Here is a 26,158-nt window from a genome sequence, read left to right on the forward strand (position 1 = left end):
TATCAGGTAAAGTAGAATTTTACAAATGTCAACAGTTTTAAGAAGGGATTTTAGACATGTAATGTTACGATAAAAACGTTCTCGTATGTACTTATGATTTAAGTCCAATTGATATACAATTCTACCGTGCCAATCAACAACTTTAATGTGATCAGTTTCGTGGAAACTACAGGTAGGATTGACGTATTGGCTGTCCTGTATAATGTTGTGTATAATGTATGTAAATATTGTGGGGGCTCCAACGGGAATAGGTCTGCGTTATAAATATATTACATACATATATGTAAATGTAAATATTTATCTACTTCGCTTCAAGTAATGCAGTTTTTGTTTTATTCCTTTTTTTTTGTCTTCGAAGGTGCATGCTGATATACTAAAAGAAAATATGACCCAAGTAAAAATTTTCTATTTTGCGGTGGAAATTCCAAATTACAAAACAGAATGTTAATGACTTGTTTCTAAGAAATACTTTAACATCAACATATCTGATGACGTCAAATTATGTATAAAAGGAGCTGACGGGATAATACGTGGTTATATCGTCTACTGCAGCTAGACAAGATGTATCCTGCTGTTTTAGCAAGGTAAGTGTAAATTTATCTGTTTTCTTACGCATGGGGAAAATCCTGTCAAACGTTTTCAAATACTTTTGCTCTACCGAGTTTAGTTATCTCCGTTCATTTCTAAATATGGTGGAGTTATCAAGCATGATGTAGACATTCAAGAGACGAATAAAACAAATTCAATATTCAAAATTTAAAATAATCCGTTTTATTTACAGGACGTTTTATACTTTCACAATCCTTTTACTGATGTTTTCGTCTGCGAATGCGGCGCTTGCATCACTCAATAGTGCTCCATTTCTCACTGGAACGATGGACGTCCCGTCTGCCGCCAGTCTTGGTCGACCATCTTCACCAGACCAAGCCAAAACGCCATCAATACAATCCAAATTTGCAGTTAAAGCTGCAGCTGCAATTCCAAGGCTTGATTCCTCTGTATTAAGTCAGACTGTTGACTTTGCACCAACCATTAAAGCATCAGTAGACGAGGCAATCAGCAAAATCGCGATTGACACTCGGAAAGAAGTCGCATTAGGAGGTAATCGACCATTTTCACATATTCCGAAAGTCTTTCTATGTATTTCTTAATGTTTCCGACTTTCAATAATACAGTGTCGAAAGTTTCACTGTCGTAAATATGAATATGTGTATAGTGTCTGAAGGTACACTGTCGTAAATATGAATACTGTGTATAGTGTCTGAAGGTACACTGTCGTAAATATGAATACTGTGTATAGTGTCTGAAGGTACGCTGTCGTAAATATGAATACTGTGTATAGTGTCTGAAGGTACACTGTCGTAAATATGAATACTGTGTATAGTGTCTGAAGGTACGCTGTCGTAAATATGAATACTGTGTATAGTGTCTGAAGGTACACTGTCGTAAATATGAATATGTGTATAGTGTCTGAAGGTACACTGTCGTAAATATGAATACTGTGTATAGTGTCTGAAGATACTGTCGTAAATATGAATACTGTGTATAGTGTCTGAAGATACTGTCGTAAATATGAATATGTGTATAGTGTCGGAAGGTACACTGTCGTAAATATGAATACTGTGTATAGTGTCTTAAGATTCACTGTCGTAAATATGAATATGTGTATAGTGTCGGAAGGTACACTGTCGTAAATATGAATACTGTGTAAAGTGTCTTAAGATTCACTGTCGTAAATATGAATACTGTGTATAGTGTCTGAAGGTACGCTGTCGTAAATATGAATACTGTGTATAGTGTCTGAAGGTACACTGTCGTAAATATGAATACTGTGTATAGTGTCTGAAGGTACGCTGTCGTAAATATGAATACTGTGTATAGTGTCTGAAGATACTGTCGTAAATATGAATACTGTGTATAGTGTCTGAAGATACTGTCGTAAATATGAATATGTGTATAGTGTCGGAAGGTACACTGTCGTAAATATGAATACTGTGTATAGTGTCTTAAGATTCACTGTCGTAAATATGAATATGTGTATAGTGTCTGAAGGTACACTGTCGTAAATATGAATATGTGTAAAGTGTCTGAAGGTACACTGTCGTAAATATGAATATGTGTATAGTGTCTGAAGGTACACTGTCGTAAATATGAATATGTGTATAGTGTCTGAAGGTACACTGTCGTAAATATGAATATGTGTAAAGTGTCTGAAGATACTGTCGTAAATATGAATACTGTGTAGTGTCTGAAGATACTGTCGTAAATATGAATATGTGTATAGTGTCTGAAGGTACACTGTCGTAAATATGAATATGTGTTAAGTGTCGGAAGGTACACTGTCGTAAATATGAATACTGTGTATAGTGTCTGAAGGTACACTGTCGTAAATATGAATATGTGTATAGTGTCTTAAGCTTCACTGTCGTAAATATGAATACTGTGTATAGTGTCTGAAGGTACACTGTCGTAAATATGAATACTGTGTATAGTGTCTGAAGGTACGCTGTCGTAAATATGAATACTGTGTGTAGTGTCTCAAGATTCACTGTCGTAAATATGAATATGTGTATAGTGTCTGAAGATACTGTCGTAAATATGAATATATGTATAGTGTCGGAAGGTACACTGTCGTAAATATGAATACTGTGTATAGTGTCTTAAGATTCACTGTCGTAAATATGAATATGTGTATAGTGTCTGAAGGTACACTGTCGTAAATATGAATATGTGTAAAGTGTCTGAAGGTACACTGTCGTAAATATGAATACTGTGTAAAGTGTCTGAAGGTACACTGTCGTAAATATGAATATGTGTATAGTGTCTGAAGGTACACTGTCGTAAATATAAATATGTGTAAAGTGTCTGAAGGTACACTGTCGTAAATATAAATACTGTGTAAAGTGTCTGAAGGTACACTGTCGTAAATATAAATATGTGTAAAGTGTCTGAAGGTACACTGTCGTAAATATAAATATGTGTATAGTGTCTTAAGGTACACTGTCGTAAATATAAATACTGTGTAAAGTGTCTGAAGGTACACTGTCGTAAATATGAATATGTGTATAGTGTCTTAAGCTTCACTGTCGTAAATATAAATATTATAAATAGTTAAATGAATAAATTGTTAACTGCTTTAAATATAAATTTTGATTTTGACAATATCCCTGACGTGATTCAGCTATTTAATGATCATTTCAATTGTTGTAATCACACATCCTTGTATGTCATATGAAATGGCAGCATGCTATCACACATATTTAACCTGCACATATCCGCTATTCCAAATAAGTAAAACCCTCATTCATAGATGTGACATAGCTTTTTCGATATTCACATTGAATGACTGATAAATATTGTGCGGACTTTATTTCACAGCATTTGATACACTAGACCATGCTACTGAGGGATTCGGACCACGCTTTAGCACTAGTCCACGGGCACTCGAGCTTTCAGAATTCGCTGAGCTGATGGTAGAGACGGCAATAGATACAACGAGCAGGTGAGCAAAAAGACACATTTATTTATTCATTTATTTAATTTTTTTTTGCGATGTAATTTGTCAGAATTAATGCCCCTCCACAATCATGTGTAATTACAACAATCCTTTTCTGAGATGTAGCTACACCATGATATTTGAAGTTAGATGTTTTCAGCATGATAAAAAAAAACAAAAACAAAAAAAACAAAAACAAACAAACTTTTTCATGTCGTTACAAGTATTTTTTTATTTTCAATTTAAATTGATTATAAATGCTTTATATTTTGAAAAAAATATACATGTCTCCATTCTAAAGACATAACTTAAAACGGCTGCGTTGTGTGGGCAATATAACCATTTGCTGTCTCAGATGCATTAGGTGACAAAACTTCAGATGTATAACACAATTCTCTGTTTCACTTTTTACATGCTTTTTTCAATCGTCTTCTCCCTCCCGATATAATGCAATACATTCAGGTCTGAATAGTCTGATATGTACACGCATCACGTGACTTTATAATGCGATCACGTGGTCAGTAATCAAGTAAAGACTTGAATTTCTTTCTTTTTTGTTTGTTTTACTTTGTTGCAGTTGTATTATAATCAGACGTTGCTGTATTTAATTGTACATTTGTATCGAACGTTTCTAAATTTACTGGCGACTTTAATTGATCTTACAATCCATTTTGTTTAAAGACTCAACGTCCCTGTAGATTCACAGATCCAGAAAGCTTTGAGTAAAGTCGGTTCGGACTTCCTGGTCTCAGCCAAGCGCACATGTCCATTCTTCAACCCTCTGTGTAATCCCAGCTCACAATATCGGACAATCGATGGGTCATGTAACAACTTGAAAAATCCCCTTTGGGGAAAAGCACTCACGGCATTCGAACGATTTCTTCCTCCCGCATATGACGATGGTAATATACTTGACGTTTATTCTGAAATGTTTGATATTCATTGATGTGTGGATTAATTGTTAATCGCAACTAGTTTTTTCCCCTTTCATTTCATTCGAAATGTCATTTTCTCATTAGCTAATAGGTTGACAATTTTGGCCTCAGTGTAATTGTTCAGGCTTAGAAAAACAACACAACTGTGTGCAGTTTCATTTCTAATATGGCATTACTGATCTAAACATTTTGTTGACAGGTGCTTATCACTTGGGTGTGCCAGTTGTATAATCTTAGATCTTAAGAGTTATTTCCCTTCGAGTAAATGTATCCCGCCATTAAATCAATCTTGATGTCAGTGTTAATAGTTAGGACCCTGATACAACAAAACGAAACAAAGTCAAAATATAATTGCTTGATTTTGTTGTAAGAATTTATGATATACAGATGAAAATACTTAAACGGTCAACTTATTGCTATAATTTAAAGCAATAATGAAACATCCTGATGATTTAGAAATACAACTGTATGGTGAAGCATTGTGCAGAGAGTTTACAACTTACAATAAATTAATATTCGATACCTGGTAATTATATTTTACAACATTTTCCTATTAATGGACTATTTTGTAGGAGTAAATTCGCCAAGGACTAAAGGCCTGTTTCAAGTGCCGCTTCCCTCTGCTCGTAATATAAGTGTGGAGATACATACTAATCTCGGACCCATAGCTCCCCGGCTAAGCCATCTCTCTATGGAATTCGGACAGCTTGTTAGCCACGACATCCAAATGACCGCTCTCTCTAAAGGTAATCTAATATCATGGATAGAAAAAGACATTATATTAACCAACATACGTCATGTGGATATAAAAAATACATTTTCTTAAAATAGGAATGGTATCGTTCAAAAAGTATGATTATGTCAGTCAAAACTGCAGTGGTATTTTTCGCTTAAGATCCGAGTTTAAAATGCATTGTTGCAATTTGAAAAACAATTGTTCTGTAAAGCAATAATCAAATTCCATGTTCTGTTAAATCAACGCAAAGCTTTGTGCGCTAACACACGGTGATGATACACAATAATATATGGACATTTAAAAAATGTAAAGAAATACTAGTTATTATGTATTGTAAAATAAAGGATAATTAAGTTATTATCACACACCACCAGGTGTACATACATTTTCCTAATCGATATGTAGAGATTATATTTTACAACCAAGTAAAACTTTGATTCATAATGTATAACTAACATATCAAGCATCCATGATTTTTAACAATATTTCATTAATTACTTTGGTAATTCAATACGTAGTTATTTTGAGTGGTCACATATCGGAGACTAAATATTCTCATACGTTCAGAAGATGAATTTGCCCTTCTTTCGAATCTATTCGCTATAAGACGATTTGTTTTATTACGGGGTTAGTACACCTTCATGTCTAAATGTTGATATCACGATCAATTTCGACAATCACTTTTAGATTGCCTTAATCGCCTTTTGTATAATTCTCATTGTAAGGGAATGAGTGTAACATATATATGAGGTGTGTATACCTGACCACAGAATTACGTCACAAAACCCCTCTGATAACATCTTATCTATTTCAGGTTATGCTGGGAGAAATCTGAATTGCTGTAGAATTAAACGAAGGTGAGTAAATGATTAGATAATTTGATAACTATGGTATCTGGTATTAAGCTTATTTTCAATGTCACTCAGGTTTTTTCATTAGGTCTGTGTAATTCTTATATACATATTTCGCCCTCCTCGCATCGATTTTGAGTTTCTGTTTTCATTTCGGTGGCTGTTGTCATGACAGAGTTAATACAATCCATAGTTAGTATGTGAAATCATAAGGTTTGGTTTTAGACAGAAAGACATGTGGATTGTCATTTTTTTCTTTCTGTACAATCGTCAAAATAAAGGTGCCTGTTTCCAACAAAAATATCTTAAAAGCCTGTTTTCTTTCTATAAGCATAGCTTGATACATTTATGTGCTATTTTGAGTGAGAATTTAGCTGGGTTTTTTTTTCGAATTAACATCAATTATCGAAAATGAATTCAATATAACAACGAGGTAAATAAAACTGTACACAAATAAAAAATATTGCATTTTCCCTCTAGGAGGAATTGTTTCCCTATCCCTATAGCGGATAACGATGAACACTTCGACAGAACTTGTATGAACTTTGTCCGCGCGCTTCCAGCACCTCCCATCGATTGCCGTTTTGGTATGTTATTGATATTTGTTTTTAGAAAGCTTTGGCATTCACTGTAAAAATTATATTCTAATGCACGAAACGGAACCATTAAGGCAAATGGTTTTAGTTTCTTATTTATTATTTTTGTTTAAACCAGAGTTTAATCAAGGTGTGATGTACATTGTACAGGGTGATCCATCAATTTTGTGGTCAATTCATGTACCGATAGAATTGTTTAAACGGTTCAACCGAGTTAGATGAAAATGATCTCTTTAACGTAGATACAAACACTTTTGTACAGAAATACAATACATACTTTTATCGTTATTCTGGTAGAACAGATATTTGAATTGCCTAGTGTTTAATATCTCAACCCAAGATACTTACACCATTTTCTTCTCTGACGCCAATAAACAAGGCTACGAAGACGTATTGCATTTCATATTTTTATGAGCAGGTCCTCGTCAGCAACTTAACCAAGTCACCCATTTCCTGGACGGATCGGCCATATACGGCTCGGATCAGGAAACGCTAGACGTCCTCCGTGATGGAGGTAAGTGTAAATCTACATAAGCCTCAAAGAAACACTTAAAACCATACGAGTATTGAAATAGCTGTTGTTTTCAAGGGGAATGGGGCTGGAGCGGCTTTATTTCGGTTTTATCAGCATGAAATCGGATTGATAAAATAGATTTGGAATTCTATAGTCAGTTTCATGCTGACAGTGAAATACACATCTTTTATACACCAAACCTCAAGTAAAACGGTGAAAGCTGAACCTTCAGAAATACAAATACAAAACTAGAAATTGTTGTGAACAATTTGGCGGGCTTTTCACTTCTTTGGCGACAAGTTGACCGGAAGTTGACATTTATCCTGATAACAATATATGAGAAAGATTCCTTGTTTGTTAGTCTCTACAACATATCCAAAGATTAACTTTGAATCTTGAAACGTTAAGGAGGTATAGCTACATAATACCGAAGAAATACACTTTTTAAAGGTTCAAACATATTTGATCCCTGTGACCTTGAATGTCGGTCAAGGTTATTCATATTTGCAAGCCGTATAATGTAACATCTGATAATCAATATATCACCAATATTAGTTCTCTAGACCTTGTGAGACTTGACAAGAAGATTGTTGAACACTGGTACCCTATTTTGTATATTTGAACTTTGACACCTTTGGGAAACCGGAAGTTTTCCTTATGACAATCACTAGGAAGTCTCCACAGAAGGTTTATAATCAATGTTCATCATTGTATGCCTTCTAGAAATTGAGAAACTTTCATTTAACGATTTTTAGTTAATTGACATCTGTGACCTTGAAAGTGGGTCAAGGTCATTTATATTATCAAACTTCGTTGCCAGTTATATATGCTTCATATGTGTGAAATATAGAGCCTCTAGGCCTCTCAGAACTTGAGAAGAAGTTCTTCAAAGATTGGTACCCTTAATAGCAATTTTCACATTTGACCCCCCCACCGCAAACCGGAAGTTGAATTTTGAGGTACGTTTCTCTTATATCTCTCGACAGGAAATGTCCACAGAATATTTATGTCCAAAGTTGAAGACTTTGGCAGCTTAACAATGGAAAAATTACCATTTAACGATTTTTACATAATTGACCCCTGTGACCTTGAAAGTGGGTCAAGGTTATTTATATTAACAAACTTGATAGATAATTGATCAGACATCTTACACATGAAATATCAAGACTCAAGGCTTTGCAGAACTTGAAAAAAGTTTGTCAAATTTGGTAACTTAAAATAACACTTTTGAACTTTGACCCCTACCGAAGACCCGAAGTTGACCTTTGATCCCAGTTTTTTCTTGTGAAAAGTGTTTTCTTATTATTTTACATAATATGGTTAAAACTGAGGTCATTAGCTGAAACAGTTCTTGAGTTACGGCATTTTAGGTAAAATCGGATATGACGTCATGGCGGCCATTATCTTTTTCCGGTGAATTTGAATATGTCACTAAATGGTAGAAGACATCTAGGGAAATATCCTCAGTAACAATTTGATAAAATATAGCCCATCAATATTGATCTAGAACGAGTTTTCCCTATTTGTCGGCATTTTTAAAAGATCAAAGGAAATTTTCAAAATGGCGTACAGCGGAAATGGTAAATGTTTCAGAAGAAATGAAAACACTAAATTCATCGGAAGGACGTTCTACATCGATCTGAAGAAGAAAATTTCAATAAAGTTCAAAATTGAAAAAAATTAAAAAATTTGTTAAATTTTGAAAACTTTACCCAACAACGAGCTTTTTTATTCGACATATTCTCTGTAAACATGTCATGACAAAAATTTAGATAAAGAAATTCTCTACAAATAATATAATTGCACAAACTCTGTATAATCAACGGTTTTCGAGATATTGCCGTTTTAAAGTTTTTAACTTATGACGTCATGGCGGCCATATTGGATTTTTGACCTACTTAAAAAATCTGCATCGTCACCTTCCAGTATGTACCTATAACATAGTCAATACATATTAGGTGTGGTCTTTACCGTTTAAAAGATTACGAACCCACAAAGTTCGGAAGAAAAATAATAATAATAATAACTAGAAATTGTTGCTAACAATTTTGCGGGCTTTTCACTTCTTTGGCGACAATCTACCGAAAAACAAAACATTAAATTCATCGGAAGGATGTTCTGCATCGATCTGAAGAAGAAAATTTCAAGAAAGTTCAAAATTGAAAAAAAAAATAAAAAATTTGTTAAATTTTGAAAACTTCACCCAACAGCGAGCTTTTTTATTTGACATATTCTCTGATAACATGTCATGACAAAAATTTAGATAAGGAAATTCTCTAAAAATAATATAATTGCACAAATTCTGTATAATCAACGATTTTGGAGATATCGTCGTTTTTAAGTTTTTAACTTATGACGTCATGGCGGCCATATTGGATTTTTGACCTACTTAAAAATTTGGCATCGACAAGTTCATATACGTATCTACATAAAGGTGAATAGAATGAATATCTATATATTTCAATTTAAAAGATTACGAACCCACAAAATTGGAAGAAGAATAAGAATAATAAGAAACCGAACAAAAACAATAGGTCTTTTCACCACTTAGTGAAAAGCCCTAATAAGAAACATAACAAAAACAATAGGTCTTTTCACCAAATGGTAAAAAGCCCTAATAAATGAATAAGTGAACAATAATGATGGAAGATCATTGCAGTTTTTAACACAACTCATGTCAAATGTGCTCAAACTGATTAACGCTGTTGCACTTAGATAAATAACATTATACAAAGGATTGGTTTGACTGAACGCATTACAATGTATGCAGCAATTTAACGATTTAAAAATATCATTCTGTAGCAATTCAGTTCGGTTTTGAATGCTGGCAATTATTAGCAATACTGGTACTAGTACAGATATACAAATGGTAATTTAAATCATATTATAATGAAATTTAAAAAAATATTACCTGAAGACAGTTAGGTGTTATTGCCTAGATTACCGATAAGTTTATTATGTAAATGATCAGAAAGACGTTCAAACAATGGATAGAAAAAAAAAATCCAGTAAATAACGGTATCTATAGCAACATTCAAATGCATTATGATTTTCTCATGATTATGCAGCTGATATTGCAATTTTTCTCCAGCTTTCCTGAAATCCCAAGGTAACAATGATCTCCTGCCTTTAAACCCAAATGGTATCTGTGCCCAGGCTTCCAGTGACAAGTGTTTCCATGCAGGTAGGAATAATCAAGTTTATTTAATGCACACATTTAAAGTTTGAAGTTGGTAGTTTTTGTAAAGGCAGGAAACGTTTTCCCAAATGCGACAGTAATTGAATGTGCAATTGAATATGAGCAGTAATCAGTGGTTTTCTACTTGAAAATAAAAGTATAATCAGGTGACAGTTAACTTTATTTTCTGATATAGGCGATGTCCGGGTAAACCAACAGCCAGCACTAATTTCCCTCCAGACAGTTTGGATGAGACATCATAACAACTTAGCTAGACAAATCAAAGGCGCAAATCCTGGTATGAGTGATGATATTGTCTTCCAGGAAACCAGAAAAATTGTCACAGCCCAGTTGCAGCATATCACTTATAACGAATGGCTCCAGGAAATTCTTGGTGACAATATTATGAATCAGTTTGATCTTAAACCCAAACCATCTGGACAGTACTACAAGGGTTACAACACGGCCGTGAAGCCGATGATAAGAAGTGCTTTCTCGACATCTGCTTTCAGATTTGGGCACAGCTTGATAGGGAATGACATAAAAGAGAAGAAAGCCTCAGGTACAGTCCTCCATCACAGACTCCATACCACATTTCTTAAGCCTGATCTCGCTTACAACGGAGGCGTCGACTCCATCATGAAGGGTCTGTACACTTCACCCGCACAGAAGACGGATAATCATATAACTCACGAAGTAACAAGACATTTGTTCCAGACTGCACCTAAGAATGGTTTGGACTTAGCAGCTACAAACATTCAGAGAGGGCGTGACTTTGGAATATATGATTACAACACCTGGAGAGTGGCTTGTAATTTGGGACCCGCTTCGGACTTTGATGCATTAGATCTCCATTCAAGCGAACTGAGGAAACTTCTGAAGAAAGTTTACAAGTAAGTTCAACAACATAAACATACAACAGTGTGTTAATCTAATACCCAATGTATGGGGTTCGATTTCCTAGAAATAAGAAAAACTGTTACACAGTAACTCTGACAAGGGATTGTTTATATGTACTAGAATCATGGCTCCCTTTTTATCATTTTAGTACCGTGTTTGACATTGACTTGTTCACCGGAGGCGTTTCTGAAAACAACATCCCCGGGGGAAATATTGGAACAACTTTCGCTTGTCTGATCGGTTTACAATTTCAAGCTCTGAAACAAGGCGATCGATTTTTCTACGAAAGCAACACAAATGTCAAATTCCCGATTGGACTTTTAAATGAAATAAGGAAGACAACCATGGCTAGAATTCTATGTGATACAACAGGAGTGTCGTCCATCCCCCGCAAAGTGTTCCGGAAACAATCTTCAACGTAAGTGGAAGGTTATGACAGATGAATTAGTAGCAAACGTCTTATCAAATACTTTAATTTTTGTCATTACTGCATTTAGTTAAGGTGTAATTTTTTGATGGTGGAAGTTGAGTTAAGGGTATGTAGCATTACTTAAAAAATGTCAAGGTTAAGTGTTAAAAAGTCACGTTTTAAACTTCTGCATATTCATTCGAGAAGGATATTTAAATGAGAGTTGAAACATCTATGACACAGGGAATGCTATTAATTTTGTTAAATGGGAGCTTAAACAATTATTGGACAGGATGCTATTGATTTTGCTATTTCATAACTGCCATCATACTTGGTCAGTAATATGCATGACTCGGCATGACTGTTGCTAACGTCATCTTTGCATGTTAAATGTGCATAATAAATGTATCAACGTTATATGGGACTTACAAAGCCATGTACACATCTTACAAACTATTTGACAATTTAGATGAGATTATAATTTCACATTAGATATTAGATATCGAAGAAATATAAGTAATTTTACACTCAGTTTGTATAAAAAAGTTAAAATTGGAAATAGTTAAATTTGTCCAGATTTGCGAACAAAAAACAAAACATATATTTAATATGATGATGAAAATCTCTTTTCTTTTGTTTAGAAAATTATGGTGCAAAACGTATATTGAAAGGAGGGAAAGTATCGAAACCAATTTAACGAAATTTTTGTTTTATTCTATGTTGTTACAAATCAGATGTATAGCTTTAATACTTCGTCTTTTCGTCTAACGTACCCTATTGCTACTGAACTATGTATTTCCTGTCTGTTTCCTGCAGTTCTTATCTTGTTACTTTAATTCCTTTTTAGCAACCCAGCAGTAAGTTGTGGATCCATTCCAAATCCAGACCTGTCCCTCTGTGTTCCTGTTAACGGTCAGTGGAGCTCATGGACAACATGGAAAGTCACTCCAGGGTGTGTTCCAGTAAAAACAAGAACAAGAAAATGTAACAATCCAGCCCCAAATTCATGCGGCAAAAGTTGTCCTGGACTTGCAAAAGATACAGAGATTGGCAGCTCGACCCGGGGTGGAATATTTGACCTTACCGGGGGAAATTGTAATCCCTGGCCTCCGGCCACCTTGCGGCCATTTCCAGGTCCTGTTTTCCCAACATTTCCACTTAATCCACGTCTTCCAAATGTTCCAAGAATTGATTTACGCGACCCTGTTCTCCAGTGAATTATCTATGACTATGTTCCATTAGGTATCTGTGATAAGACTGATATGGCTCCAAGATTTGTAAAATACACTGACCATGTCATGTCGTGAATATAAATCCTTGCGCCAACATTTTGTAAGTAAAAAATGATGTCAAAATATATGATGTGGAATAATGGAATTTTGTTTTTATCTTAGAGCAATAAGTAATGATGTAACGAAAATATTTGTATTGCCACTGCGTTCGCCGTTTTTAAATCAATGACGTATTTAATACGCATAGTCAAGTTTGTGTTAGTATTCGTGAGTTCAGTTTATTTTATCAACGGTTTTAAAAAAGTTATTGAATATTTTCTTGAATGAAAAAGAGCAGAAAAAATATTTGAATGTTCTGAACAGTTATTTATGTAAATTGTTCTATATTTTGAGTTTGTGTTGGTGGGAACGTGATTGACTAAATATATTTAACTTTTAGAACAACGTTTTATCTGATATTTTGTTTTATCAGCGTAATTTATTAGGTATCCCAATTAAATAATGGGGGCACTATTCATCATTCCCTTTTATGTTTGCTTAATAAATTTTTCATTCACGTAATGTTTGTTTATTGTGCGTAGTAGCTATTTTCGCTAGTAATTCTGTTGCAGTCTTGTCATATTTCCGAAAAGCCATGACTTTCTCTATTATATTGCAGAGTAATAATACTCTGCGCATCTCTCCTTGGAACACATTTACAGTATCATTTAATATTTACAGTCCACATGTTCTAAGGATGGCTTGGATACAACTTAGAAAAGGTTACTTACTTTTATATATGAATGTATATCTTAACATCCTAGCAACATCTATGGTTGTTAAACCTCGGCCTCCCCATGTAGTCATTATGACTTCATGTGCTGTCGAATGCGTGTAGTTTAAGCCGACTATAAAAAACTACTGCTGTGAAACATAGTGCGGCAAGCTCGCAATCAGGACACCACAGCCGGTAATACAGTATCGACGACTAACAATTCTGTCACTAATCTTCTATAATGCTGAGCTTCAATGCGTCTCCGGGCTGCCTCTTTTGGTCAATAGACTTTCTTCAAATTTCAACCAGATGACACTTTTATGTTGTTTTTACCGTTCTCAATGACCCACATTAAATTTCTACATAGGATGTAAATGAAATATGAATATTCAAATTTACAGTTATGGTAAAACACTACGCACCAAAAAACAATCATATATGCATCGTCCGCATACACGAGCGATGCAGTATTTAGTATCAGTATCAGGTTGCAATGGTGTTGTAATATGCGCGCCCTCGTTTATAAGAATTTCGGAATTGTTTATTGGGAGACTGCGAGATATTGTATCTAAACTTTCTGAAAACTTATACATATTTTGTTAAAATTCCTACTCAATAACCACAGTACAATGGTGTTAAAGATTGTAGCATTTCGACTTACTTACTGATTTGAAAAAGAAAAGTTCTTTTGTCATCGAAGCATTTTATCCTGCTTCCAACCAGAGGAATTTTTTTATCTGTTCAAGTTATTGATTACACTAAATGTTAGAAGGACTACGATATGACTGATTGAATTTTGAAATGATCTTCATCAAAATGATTTGGATGTTGTTTCGTTTACAATTTTGTCTACCTTTAATTGACATAAATGGCATCCGGTTCAACAAGCCCATGTGAGCTCACCCAAGGAATATCATTTGGATGATAGTAAGAGACAATTAAACGTAGAATATTCACATTTCGTCTACGTTCTACACAACACGGCGACAGTAGTGAATATAACTAAAATAGAAAAGGTAGTTTTAACTTCCGTGCTCAACATTCGATATCTTTATGTTGAAGCGTAAGATTTGACATCATTGTTAATATTGTTTTTCATACTTTTTCTTGTTTTCCCAATAAAACTACACCCCTTTCTACCCAATGCAAGTCTCTTGAATACCATCGTAAATATGCGTTTTATCCTGACTTCGATTGGTGTTTTAGATATATATTCACTTTGCAGGAAAAGTCATGTGACATGTAGTAAATTATACTGCCATTTTCAAATTTCACTCAACGCAATCTCTAAAAGACGTAAACGTGATAATACATTGTATAATTCTAAACGTCGTATTTGATTTAAACCATTATACCAAGAGATTACGTTACAGCCATATTTGCATGAAAATGAGGTATTTTGTCAATTTAACGTTTAGATTATTCAGGTGAGCACTGCAATCTATTTATTGTGCCTAATAATGACATATTTGTATTAATGCAGATACAGACTTTTTATATCAACAAAGTCATTATGAATGAAACCCTTTCTGTAACTCGTACTGGCGTCTGTAGGTGCCGAAGAGATATGCACATATTATCAGTTGTAATTTCCTGACATTCATTTCATGAATGCATCGGACCGTTGTGAGAGACTCGGAAATATCCTAATAAATCAAGATCCCAACGACATACTGCTGTAATGGATACGAAACATTGCTCTCCTGACAGGTGCACCCGTAATCAGAACGTAACTGAATCCACAAGATTCACTTAAGGAATTACTTCTGTTTATAGTTAATCACAAGTAACATACGATGCAAATTATTAATATAACTATGTACTTCATACAATAATATTGCAAAAGATTTTAGTATAAACAGCAGTATTTTACAGCAGTTGAGAATCAATTTATTTCAACATTTTAACTTAGCATTCTTGTTCTCTCGAATGTAAGCGGAGTACCCGAGGAAAACCCACGTGGTCGGCAAGGTGACCCCTTACCTTTTCATGTCTGTTCCGAGAATCGAACCCCCGGACAGTTAGTTGAAAGAAGATTGCGTTACCACTGCACCATCTGACCACCTCGTAAGATTTCATGAGGTTTCAGATATTATCGTGCGACGTACTTATTAAAACTTATCCGTTGTAAACATCGTGACAGAGGCGTTTAGTTACAATGTATACGTCGTAGCAATTCATTAACACGTAAGAAATTATATATTACATACATACATACATACATAGCCAGTTGTCAGTATAATGTGATTAGGTGGGGTTTTTCAGTGTGGTAGTACTATAGATTTGGTTACACTTCAACACATGTACTCATCTCGCTAACAGAAGGAAGCCGTCCTCAAATGATTAAAGCGGCTAATATTATGACGCTTAACAATTTAGGATTAAACCCAAGTATATTACCAGGGGACTGTCGGAGACCCAGCAATGGGATCTTTTGTATTCTACTGTATGCTAGTACATGGTGGCTAAATTGAGCCTATTGTGGATTTAAGATCTTCTCCTAAGTATGAGTTAAAGAGAGCCCGGAGGACGTAAGATTCCTTCAAACAATTAATGTTGTGTTTAACTTCTTTGTTTAGATAATTGCATTTAATCAGCAGTAGAGACACGATTGTAAAGATGCAACTTTTACTAATTTAGAGTTAGATACAGTAGAGCCAAAAATTAGTTCAACTGCATCATAGAATTGTTTTGTCCATCTATTATTTGTTAGTGAGGATAAAAGCCTGAAGTGATAACGACTGTGTAAACATTTTAAAATAAAACAAACAAACAAAACTCATAGTTGAATAGCAACTTTTAATCATATAGAGTTAGATACAGTAGAGCCAAAATGAATTAAATTGCATCATACAAATGTTTCCTCCTTCTAGCCTAAAAACCAATTTATACCTTATATGTAAACAATCTTTATTTGTATAATGAAAACCATATAAAAGGTCATCAACATAGTATCGCAAACATTTCAGCTGATAATTTCCGATAACCTGTCCTTGTTGACATTTAAAAATGGATATGAATTAAACATGAGGACACTGGATCCAACATTTCATATAAAATCCTGTGGTATGGCATTATCGCCCTGGAGTTACTGTATTTTAAGCTCCCATTTGAGCTATCATGCTTCCGATATTAACCTTTGTGAGACAATCAGATACGTCGATACATAATCATATCATTTTCTTTAATGGCATTTCGGATAACTACATGTATTTAGCAATATCCTAAAGGCTATTTATTCGAAATGTAGGGCCGTCCAAGATAGGATATATCTGGAACGTGTTTGATGCTCGTTAGTGTGACTGTTGATTCAATTTTTGTATACATTGTCCTCATTTGAGAACGTGACATTACATGAATTGACAAAGGTTTACACGGCGGATGTTGTCGATTAAGCATAAACCACTTAACCTGAACTTCTGGTCTTATTCTCAGTGTACTTTTTAAGGGATATCCGTATGATTCTATTTTTTGTTCATAAATTTTCCTAGTTTTATTGAAATAGAGTTTGGATTATGAATTGTTGACATGAGGGTATTTTATTTTTCAACAATATCCGGCCGTAAAACGTTCAGCTGTATAACTTTACTCATCACACTGAGGACAATGCACATTATAGCGGTTAATGCAAAACACAATATAACACATTAAGAGAGTCGTGTTGTGGACACCAGATTGTCAGTCTCTTCAACGAATTTATTCCAAAACGAGGTTGCAAAACAATCGGTCTAAAACAGTGAATAAGTTTCATTGTAATCAACCAAACGTGGATGCATGTACTATCATCATATCCGTTTGCCACGAGGAAATTGTCCTCTCGGACTGGCGTATGGTCATACTTTAATACAGATCCTTAAACTACAAATAAAAAGATTCGAGATATATAAAACGAACAAATTGAAAGGCTAATTGGTCGACAATAATCGTAAAAACGGACGACGGTAAACGTCGTCACATGACAGAAAATTCAAAACGAAGTCAAATAGATAGACATGAAAAAAGATATATACAGAAATAGCTATTATATCGATGACGCTCTCTATACCATATACTCACGGGATCAGGTGATAACATCATGCATATAAATGGAAATCCAGTCTGATAATACTGACACGGAATATGTCAGAGTTCGTAATAAAATCAATTTCCATCCTCATCTGGTGCCTGAATTATTCAAGTTCCGGTACCAGCGTTTGAAAAAATCGCTGACAAATATGACTCAGTCATACTTAACTTTATGAAGTCTCTAATATAGTTATATCATACATATCATATCATAATAACGCAATAATTGTTTATAAATAGCAAGTATTTTAAAACAATTTCAATATGGTGTCACAACAGAGAAATGTAATAAAATAATGTCAGTATATTTTGACATATTAACATACAGGTGAGTGTAGACTAATGTGTACATCCTTGTGAACAAGTAATAGATGAGTTGAAGACCAATGGTTTGCAATAAATTAACTATAGTCCACACATAAAAAAAACCCTGATATCTAATGTGAAGAGCCCATGGACTCCAGTTATTACAGTCCAAAGACTTTATACACTTTATACAGTCCAAGGGAACTTGTGCATCTATAGAGATACCTTACATTTCAGAACTTCCTGGTTGCTACCGTAGCAGTAAATTAATTGAAATTGATCTGAAAAATAATTATGGAAGAAATATAAATTCAGATATCTAAGTGAAATATTGGAACTTGTATAATCTTTGAAATTGGTAGACACTATTTGTTGGTTGCCTAGTCCTTGCGGTTGCTGTAACCTGTATCAGTCATTCGAATAGTGGTCCGGTTTGGAATATCAACATGTACTTGATGCTGTCCTAAAATTTCCTGATGTATGGATATTACTAAATTTATCTAATTATGAGGCTGCTGCACCTCCTCGTTTACATTTTGACTTTTCTTTCGATCACTTTAGATTTTCATCTGTGGACTTTCAGGCTTCAGGCGTAAGGTCTTATCTATGGGTATATAATTCATTTGATAAATATTTTACAGATTAATACGTAGAAATCTTGCTTTTAAAAATGTATATCCACACGTCCTTTCTCCTCCATTTATTGTTAATTACTTACAATCTTTGTCGTCGCTCTTGCTACTTCATTTCTCAATGGATTGTCATAAAACTTCACATATTGGTTATTTATTACATACCTTGAACTGCGTATGCAATAGTGTTTATGTTTGCCTGACAGAAAGGGAATCTCAATCGTTTGTGATGCCTTGTTTATTAGTTTCCCACCAGGAATCAGCAGACTATAGTTTTGCATTGTGTCTGTCCGTCTTAACGTCCATCCACACATTGTCTTGTCCGGACTATATCTCATATACTAGATGTCACTGGAACTTCATACTTAGAGTACAGGTTCACCTTTGCCGTCTGTGACGTTTGCAACAACTCCTATGCTAATAAGTAGTATATTTTGGTTCCGACTTGTTGGAAATCCTTGGATTGCAATATACTGGCTACAAAACATTGCGTTTTGTTTGATTTGACTAGTCAGTGCTTGAATATCTATTATGAGAAGGTTTGTCACATACCAAAAGTAGGTGACTCTGGTCTAAATTTTGATCCTTTACCCACATGAAAGGAAAATATTGTTCTGGGTTATATTTCCAACACTACAAGTCACTGGAACTTCGTATTTCGGTTATATGTTTACCTTTGTAAGACAGTGTGACACATATCAAAAGTAGGTCACTGTGACCAACATTTTTACCTTTGACCTATATCAAAGAAAAAACTTGTGTGTGCTATACCTTCTGCACAGTACAAGTCACTTGAACCTTATACACAAGGTATGGGTTAATCTTCATGAGGCCGTGTGTCCCACACCAAAAATTGGTCATGATAACCTATAACCTACATCAAACAAAATGCATTTTAGGCATATGATTAGCATATATTGATTAGCTGCATTGTATAAACATGTCTTATAGTTACCAAGTTTTTTGCAAATGCTTTGATATAGTCGTGATCTAACAAATATGATAACTGTTATGATATGTATGTTATATATGATAATTCAATAGCAGCATCAACTAATGTCAGTTATAAGATCTTAAAAACAAGTGATATTCACGAGCTAGTATACGATTACGTTGCAGAGATATTTAAATTTTTGTCAAAGTGGGAGAACACTAGAGATTTGAATGAAAGTTGGGAACCGGGCAGTTGGACTGGTTTATGCAGGAGATTTCAGAATTGTATGACATAAAGCGGGGGATCCCACCGAATGCGGGAGATTTGATAAGGATGACAGATTAATGTGAATAATAATATTGTGTCAAATTTTGCGCCAAAATTTAAGGTCACTAAAATATTCCAAAGTGGTGGACATTCACTCAAAGTTAGTTGTTGTGTTTGATATGTTTTGAAAATATGTGTTTATTATTTGCTGTATTTTTCAGAACACCTGCAGAAACGACCAAAACACTAAATGTAAGAGAGTGATATCCAACGGATGTTGTACACAACAATCAATAGATCATGAATGCACAGATAATATTCACCGTGTGTAACATACTGAGTCTAGAGACAGTCACATACAGTGTAATTTACTCTCTTGATTGATTTAAAGTATATATATGGACTTTGGACCTTTGAACCAAGTCAGCCATTGTCATACCCATTTGTCGTCAATTTCTTTAATCGGCTTCTTCTGTTAATCAAAATTTGACTAAGTTTGGCTGGACGTAATTTTAGGAAGTGAGGATTAAAAATGTACAAATGGAGAGGCTAACCTATCTGGAGGCTGGATAGGGCCCAAAAGTGGAAATTGGCTCTGTTGCTTTAAGAATCTTCTTCTGGAACTAAAAGATGGATGTGAGTCAAATTTGACTGGAAGCATGCTTACAAGATGAGGTTTCCACCAAATTTGCCTGTCCGAAGTGACCACAGGAAGGATATTATAATGCATACAATAATTTCAATAGTCAAAACAGATGCATTAAAAACAAATGGAGCAACAAAAAATTCTGAAATTTTGAGGATTTATCCCGTTAACTTTTAATCCATCTTCACTGTTCTTCAGTAAATCTGTGTAATGACAGCAGCCATGATTATCTTATTCAGTGTCATTAAGTACGATCAAGTAGATCTACTAGTTTTCCTGATAAAGTATTTAAATAAATGTAATTCCTTGATTTTATTAGTATATTTAAATCAAATATATATGGTAAATAACTAAAAAATACAAGAAGTTTTAAGTCTGAGAATCAGTTTTTCATTAAAAGGTTTTGCAATTTTTTTTTCAGTCTTTTGTACGAGAATGATTAGTTAGATCTATGCTGATATTTTGTGGGATGGATGAAGAGGCCGCTCCGACCGTACAAAACAGTGTCAAACACCTTCAGGACAGGTCATCAGAAAGATCCGATACAACCAAAGATGCCAAGCAGACGCCCTGCTCCTCAGTTTTTAACTTCTTTGAAGAGAAAATGATGATTGTTACACCGGTAATAATAAGTAGTTTCCCTCTTTGAATGAAGAGAGACACACCGTTAAACATTTTTTATCGGACTGCATTGACCTTCTGTCTACTCGAGAATGTTTTATCGTAACATTGCATGTCTTAAATCCCTTTTTGAAACTGTTGAGATTTGTAAAATTCTACATTACCTGATAGATGTTGGTCTGTATAATAGACTATGACGGAGCATTTTAATCTTTTGTGTTAACATACCCATTTAAGATTTTAAACATTTGTCTTTTACCTTTTGTTTTGTTTAATGTTATTTTCGTTTGGATCACTGTGTGTTTTACCGTTTGATGGCCCTAATGACCTTCTATGTGTTAACGGGCCGTTAAGTATGTAATAATAATAATGATAGTGGCCTTTTATCAATATTGTTAAAAAAAGTTGTCATTCGGTTTAACGTACCCGCCGTGTATGTATATACAATAATTCTACCTGTATAGTTCTTTTGTTTTCACCAATCTGTTCACTTGCTCCTGTTAATTTGGATTCTTTTTGGGGACAACCCTGAATCAAACAAGTGAAATGAAGAATATCGTATTGAGAATGACAATGATGACAGCCCATTGTTAGAAATGTATATTACTACAGCACAAAAGATGCACCGAGTTGCTCCATCCTACATGTATTTTCACCTGTGGCTACCTGTATTTTACCTATGTTATCTACCTGTAAAATCTTGACATCGGTAATCAGGTATCAATTTACCTTACAATTTACATGTTAAGGGTAGTCAGGTACAACGTTATTTGTAGAATACACCTGGGCATTTTATGGTACTGTGAATATAACAATCAGAATAATTAATTATTTATATGTATAATTAATATGTATGTGGTGTTTTAAACGAAGTATTGACCTGTCAAAATACAAAACCTATGAATATTGGCTTTTAAAAATCGTTAAGTTAAACAATTATGCACAGTGATACACAGTTTGGGTATCATGTTTTGCAAATACTGCTGTATAATTAATATGTATGCGTTATTTTAAACGAAGTATTGACTTGTCAAGATACAAAACCTATGAATATTGGTTTTTAAAAATCGTTAAGTTAAACAATTATGCACAGTGATACACAGTTTGGGTAGCATGTTTTGCAAATACTGCTGTATAATTAATATGTATGCGTTATTTTAAACGAAGTATTGACTTGTCAAGATACAAAACCTATGAATATTGGTTTTTAAAAATCGTTAAGTTAAACAATTATGCACAGTGATACACAGTTTGGGTAGCATGTTTTGCAAATACTGCTCAATTTATATGATTATTCACTATATACTTACTTCCATTTCGGAGCGAAACTGGACACTGGAATATAATTTAACATATGTAACGGTGAAAGTATTTCATTACGGATGTTATTTTCAACTTTTGAATCCATGCCGTGCACGTTCTGTTATTGTCAATAAACTGTAGCATTAATACATGAACTGGTGTTTATTACAGCCATTATTTATTTCATCATTGACGGTGTCGTCTGCTAAAAGTTCATACATTTCAAATGTGATTCGAGTATACGATCGGAGGCAAAATGATTGAATAGCCAGTTTTCAGTATGTGAACGAAGTTCATTTCATGTCACCGTATCCAGACTCATTTCAGTGTGATGGTAGTGTAAAGCGTCCGCCATTCAAGTAGAGCTACACGCCACCATTTCAAACTTGATATACCAAAGATTTGTCGATCACCACCTATTTCAAATCTCCCAAGGTCTGTTCCTAAACAGTATTTTTATCATGAGAGGCACTGGATGGATCTTCCTAAAATGTTGGTTCCTGTTAGTCCCGATTTCTGCATTTTTTTGTTTTGGTCTGATCAGAAAATAAGGGCCGACAGGTGACCATCTTTGATTTTACAATTAATACCGTTATCGCTATTCCTTGAGTACTACGGTATGGGTCTCTTTCAAACGTCATATATAGGTTTCTCTTGATCTTTATTTAGGCCTGTATGATTTTGGGACTGATCAGAAATAACAAAGCAAAATTGCCGATAGGCGGCCATCTTGGTTTCAACTTCGTAAGATTGTTATCGCTTTTTCTTGATAAGTACTGGATGGATCCCTTTTACATTTCATCTGTAGGTTCCCCTTGGTATCTAGGTTTGCCAGTTTGATATTAGAACTAATTAGGAAAAATATGGAATAGCCGATAGGCAGTCTTCTTTGATTTTATATAGCTAATTCTTGATAACTAACGAATAAATCATCCTAAAATTCCATGTCCATGTTTCACTTCGGCCCTAGTCGTATCCGATTACTTTTGAAAATGATCAAAAAACCAATATGCATGACATTTGGCCACTTCGCCTGGTAAAGTTTGTTATTGCAATTTTTGTTAGACGTGATGAAGTGATCTCCCTAAAATGTCATGATTTGTGTGATTTTGGACTGGTCTGCTAAGTATAATGACATCCAGGCGATCATCTTAGATTTGGAAGTTCAAGGAATAGTTCAAAGTTTTTTCATGGTGAAGAACAATTTGTTAACGTATATAATATGCAAACACAAACTGGTGAAGGTATTATGATCGTACATAAAATAACGGATCTTATCAAGGAAGATTTCACAAAATATCACAAGGAACATGATGAACTCATGTATCAGTATATCAAGTACATTTAATGCGAAATAACTTTCATTAAAAAAAGAAGAAAATATGAACTTGTTAAAACATAACCATGATCCTAGTTCAATAAATCATGGGGAAATAGGAACAAGATAGTTTTTTACACAGAGTCGACAACAAGTTCCTGCAATAGGACATATCTTACATTGATAAATGTCAAGGATTGTTGACATTGTTAACATGAGGTATTTTCAGATTGCTTGTTTGTATAAATGGAATAATTGGTGGTATGGTTTATCTATGGATGACATAACCAGGTTTGATCTTTACGAATTGCTTATTTAGCAAACAATTTCCTCGCGTGATACATGTACTTATTTGAATTTTACATGAAGTCATATCTAGTAAAGACACTCCTTAATTAGGTTTCTGAGCAGCACTGTAAACGATATATCAAAAGTTCAGATTTCAATGGTATGACATTTATTAAATACGTAATTTTGAATAAAATCATATTTATTTATGGTTTTAATCTTAAGCAATGAATCTCGCTTTCATTAACAATGACATTGCATACTTTACTCGTGGTCGCGGATTTATGGCGGATGCATAAATATGTCATCATTTTTCCCCACTAAGCCTTTGCGATTTGTTGGCCACTGGGAAGGTCCCGTCTCCTTCTGATGACAAAGTACACAACAGCATTCAAAATTCCGCCAATGTTACAGAAGGTGGTCACAAAGTAAATCATATGCACTGGTGGGTTCGGAAACAGTACCAGAATACTTAGAATGGATGCTGGCCACCACTGAATAAAGTACACGATCAGAAACAGAAACATGTTCCGAGCAACACGGTGAGACCTGGCCGAAGCGTTTACAGTAGGACCAAGTGATGCCTCTAAAGCACGACTTTCTATCCGTACCCGACACCAGGTAAAGCCATACAAGGTGGTGTTCGCTATTAGGATGAGAATCATTGGTACAGAAACGATGAGATTGCCGATTCGTCCTCGAACATTGTCAAATAAACAGCTGAAATAACAAAATGTTTTCGAGATAAGTCCTTTCGTTATAGGCTGTTAAATTGAACAACGTTGCAAAATTATAATGTGCAATATTTGTAAATTTCATTTCAAAACTGACGTGTAATTTTTCATTTCATATTTTAATAATGCACACGAATATACTTTAGCGGTAATTTTAATATAGCAATTTGATCGCTGAAGGTATTGTACTTCAATATAGTGGTGTTAATTGCAGTTGCTTACGTAGATATTGTGGATGAACGAATTTAGTATTGCATTTGATTTACATGGAATAAGTATGTGCTTAAATTTGAGGACATGAACAGTTTTTGAAATTCTTTGATAAAAACAACTACCCTAGTATTTTTTGATTGCCACAAGACATCAATAATAGGATTTTACATGCACGAAACATATATGTTCAAAGCTTATAAAAGGTCAAAAGTGGGAAATTTTCGCAAAGACAAGTACAAGTAGGGGGAAATCTAAAGGTTGTGTGTTAAGACCAGCGGTAGCGTTATCGCAATCAGTTGTAGCTAAAATAAAGAAGGCCTTTATGACTACAGAAATATAAACCACAACATATATGACTGAAATGGAGAAACCGGTGGATGTAATAAATACTTTGGAATCTATGAGCCAAAATATTAGTGTTATTTATAGATACTTACAAACCTCCATTTGTTCCAAATTGTCCCAGGGCGGCAAATACAACAGATGACGTCAATGGCATTCCGAATATCCAAAGAAACATTTTCCAGTCACTTGAACCGTTATCGATATCCTTATGGCGACAAATAACGTGAAAAACGGTTACTGCGATGACATTGACAGTTAAGATTTGAGTCAACACGAGAGAGTTGATGATAAAGCCATAAGCTTTACAAAGCATTTCCGGTCTCACGTGATCTCGCGTGATTAATATCTGCGAATGATCCAACAGGTGGGTGATATCCAGCACGATTTCAGTACATGCCATGTAGAAAACAAATCGGTCACTCTTGGTCCAGGTGAAAAACTGTCTCAAGCCTCTGTCCATGGATGATGCTATGATCACGTACAGGGCGGAAAAGATGCTCAATCCGAGGCACGTAATCGCCAAAGAATGTAACAACCTAAATGACCAGCTATCAGTGCCGACCAGTTCAATGTCAAATTCGCTATTAATTACCGGTGAGATTTGTTTTGGGATTTCACTGGTTACAGATTCATTATCCATGATGTTTTATACGATATCAAGTATCCTAATCAGTCGATATCCCTTTCTGTAATCAACAGGTTGTGATAATTATTTAATTTTTTTTTCTTATGAAAGAATCCGAGGATCTATAATCCTGTTGTATATACCCGATGCATCAAATAATCACCACAAAGGCACACAGTCAAGTTTTTTAGTCGACAGCGACATTTGCCCTTCCTATGGATGGTGCACAATATGCATGATCGTGCACTGTATATATATATA

General features: G+C 34.5%; 2 protein-coding genes across 2 annotated transcripts; one reads left to right on the forward strand and one right to left on the reverse strand.

Annotated features, from left to right (window-relative positions):
• Positions 1–561: 561 nt before the first annotated feature.
• Positions 562–12,832, forward strand: LOC132547813 (chorion peroxidase-like). Its single transcript, XM_060211616.1, has 12 exons — positions 562–584; positions 782–1,101; positions 3,379–3,502; positions 4,178–4,398; positions 5,004–5,177; positions 5,982–6,024; positions 6,499–6,605; positions 7,033–7,128; positions 10,220–10,312; positions 10,503–11,199; positions 11,355–11,624; positions 12,463–12,832. Exons 1-12 carry the CDS (start codon positions 562–564, stop codon positions 12,830–12,832), a joined length of 2,538 nt encoding a protein of 845 aa, XP_060067599.1.
• An 11,468-nt stretch (positions 12,833–24,300) lies between these two features.
• LOC132547814 (uncharacterized) lies at positions 24,301–25,912 on the reverse strand. Its single transcript, XM_060211617.1, has 2 exons — positions 25,365–25,912; positions 24,301–24,700 (listed from the first exon to the last, which is right to left on the reverse strand). The coding sequence occupies exons 1-2, from the start codon at positions 25,910–25,912 to the stop codon at positions 24,301–24,303; spliced, it is 948 nt and encodes a 315-aa protein (XP_060067600.1).
• Between the last annotated feature and the right edge of the window lie 246 nt (positions 25,913–26,158).

The sequence above is a fragment of the Ylistrum balloti genome, unplaced genomic scaffold, assembly GCF_031769215.1.
Source record: "Ylistrum balloti isolate Yb309-2 unplaced genomic scaffold, AGI_CSIRO_Ybal_v1 Utg369980, whole genome shotgun sequence".
Classification (NCBI taxonomy): Eukaryota; Metazoa; Mollusca; class Bivalvia; order Pectinida; family Pectinidae; genus Ylistrum; species Ylistrum balloti.

Bases quoted from the DNA above. Each gene is read 5' to 3' on its own strand.
- LOC132547813 (XM_060211616.1), top strand. From the start codon at position 562: ATGTATCCTGCTGTTTTAGCAAG. The intron at 6,606-7,032 runs GTATGTTATTGA...TTTTATGAGCAG, and splicing joins TCCCATCGATTGCCGTTTTG to GTCCTCGTCAGCAACTTAAC. The intron at 11,200-11,354 runs GTAAGTTCAACA...TTATCATTTTAG, and splicing joins CTTCTGAAGAAAGTTTACAA to TACCGTGTTTGACATTGACT.
- LOC132547814 (XM_060211617.1), bottom strand. From the start codon at position 25,912: ATGGATAATGAATCTGTAACCAGTGAAATCCCAAAACAAATCTCACCG. The intron at 24,701-25,364 runs GTAAGTATCTAT...TTGTTATTTCAG, and splicing joins TTTGGAACAAATGGAGGTTT to CTGTTTATTTGACAATGTTC.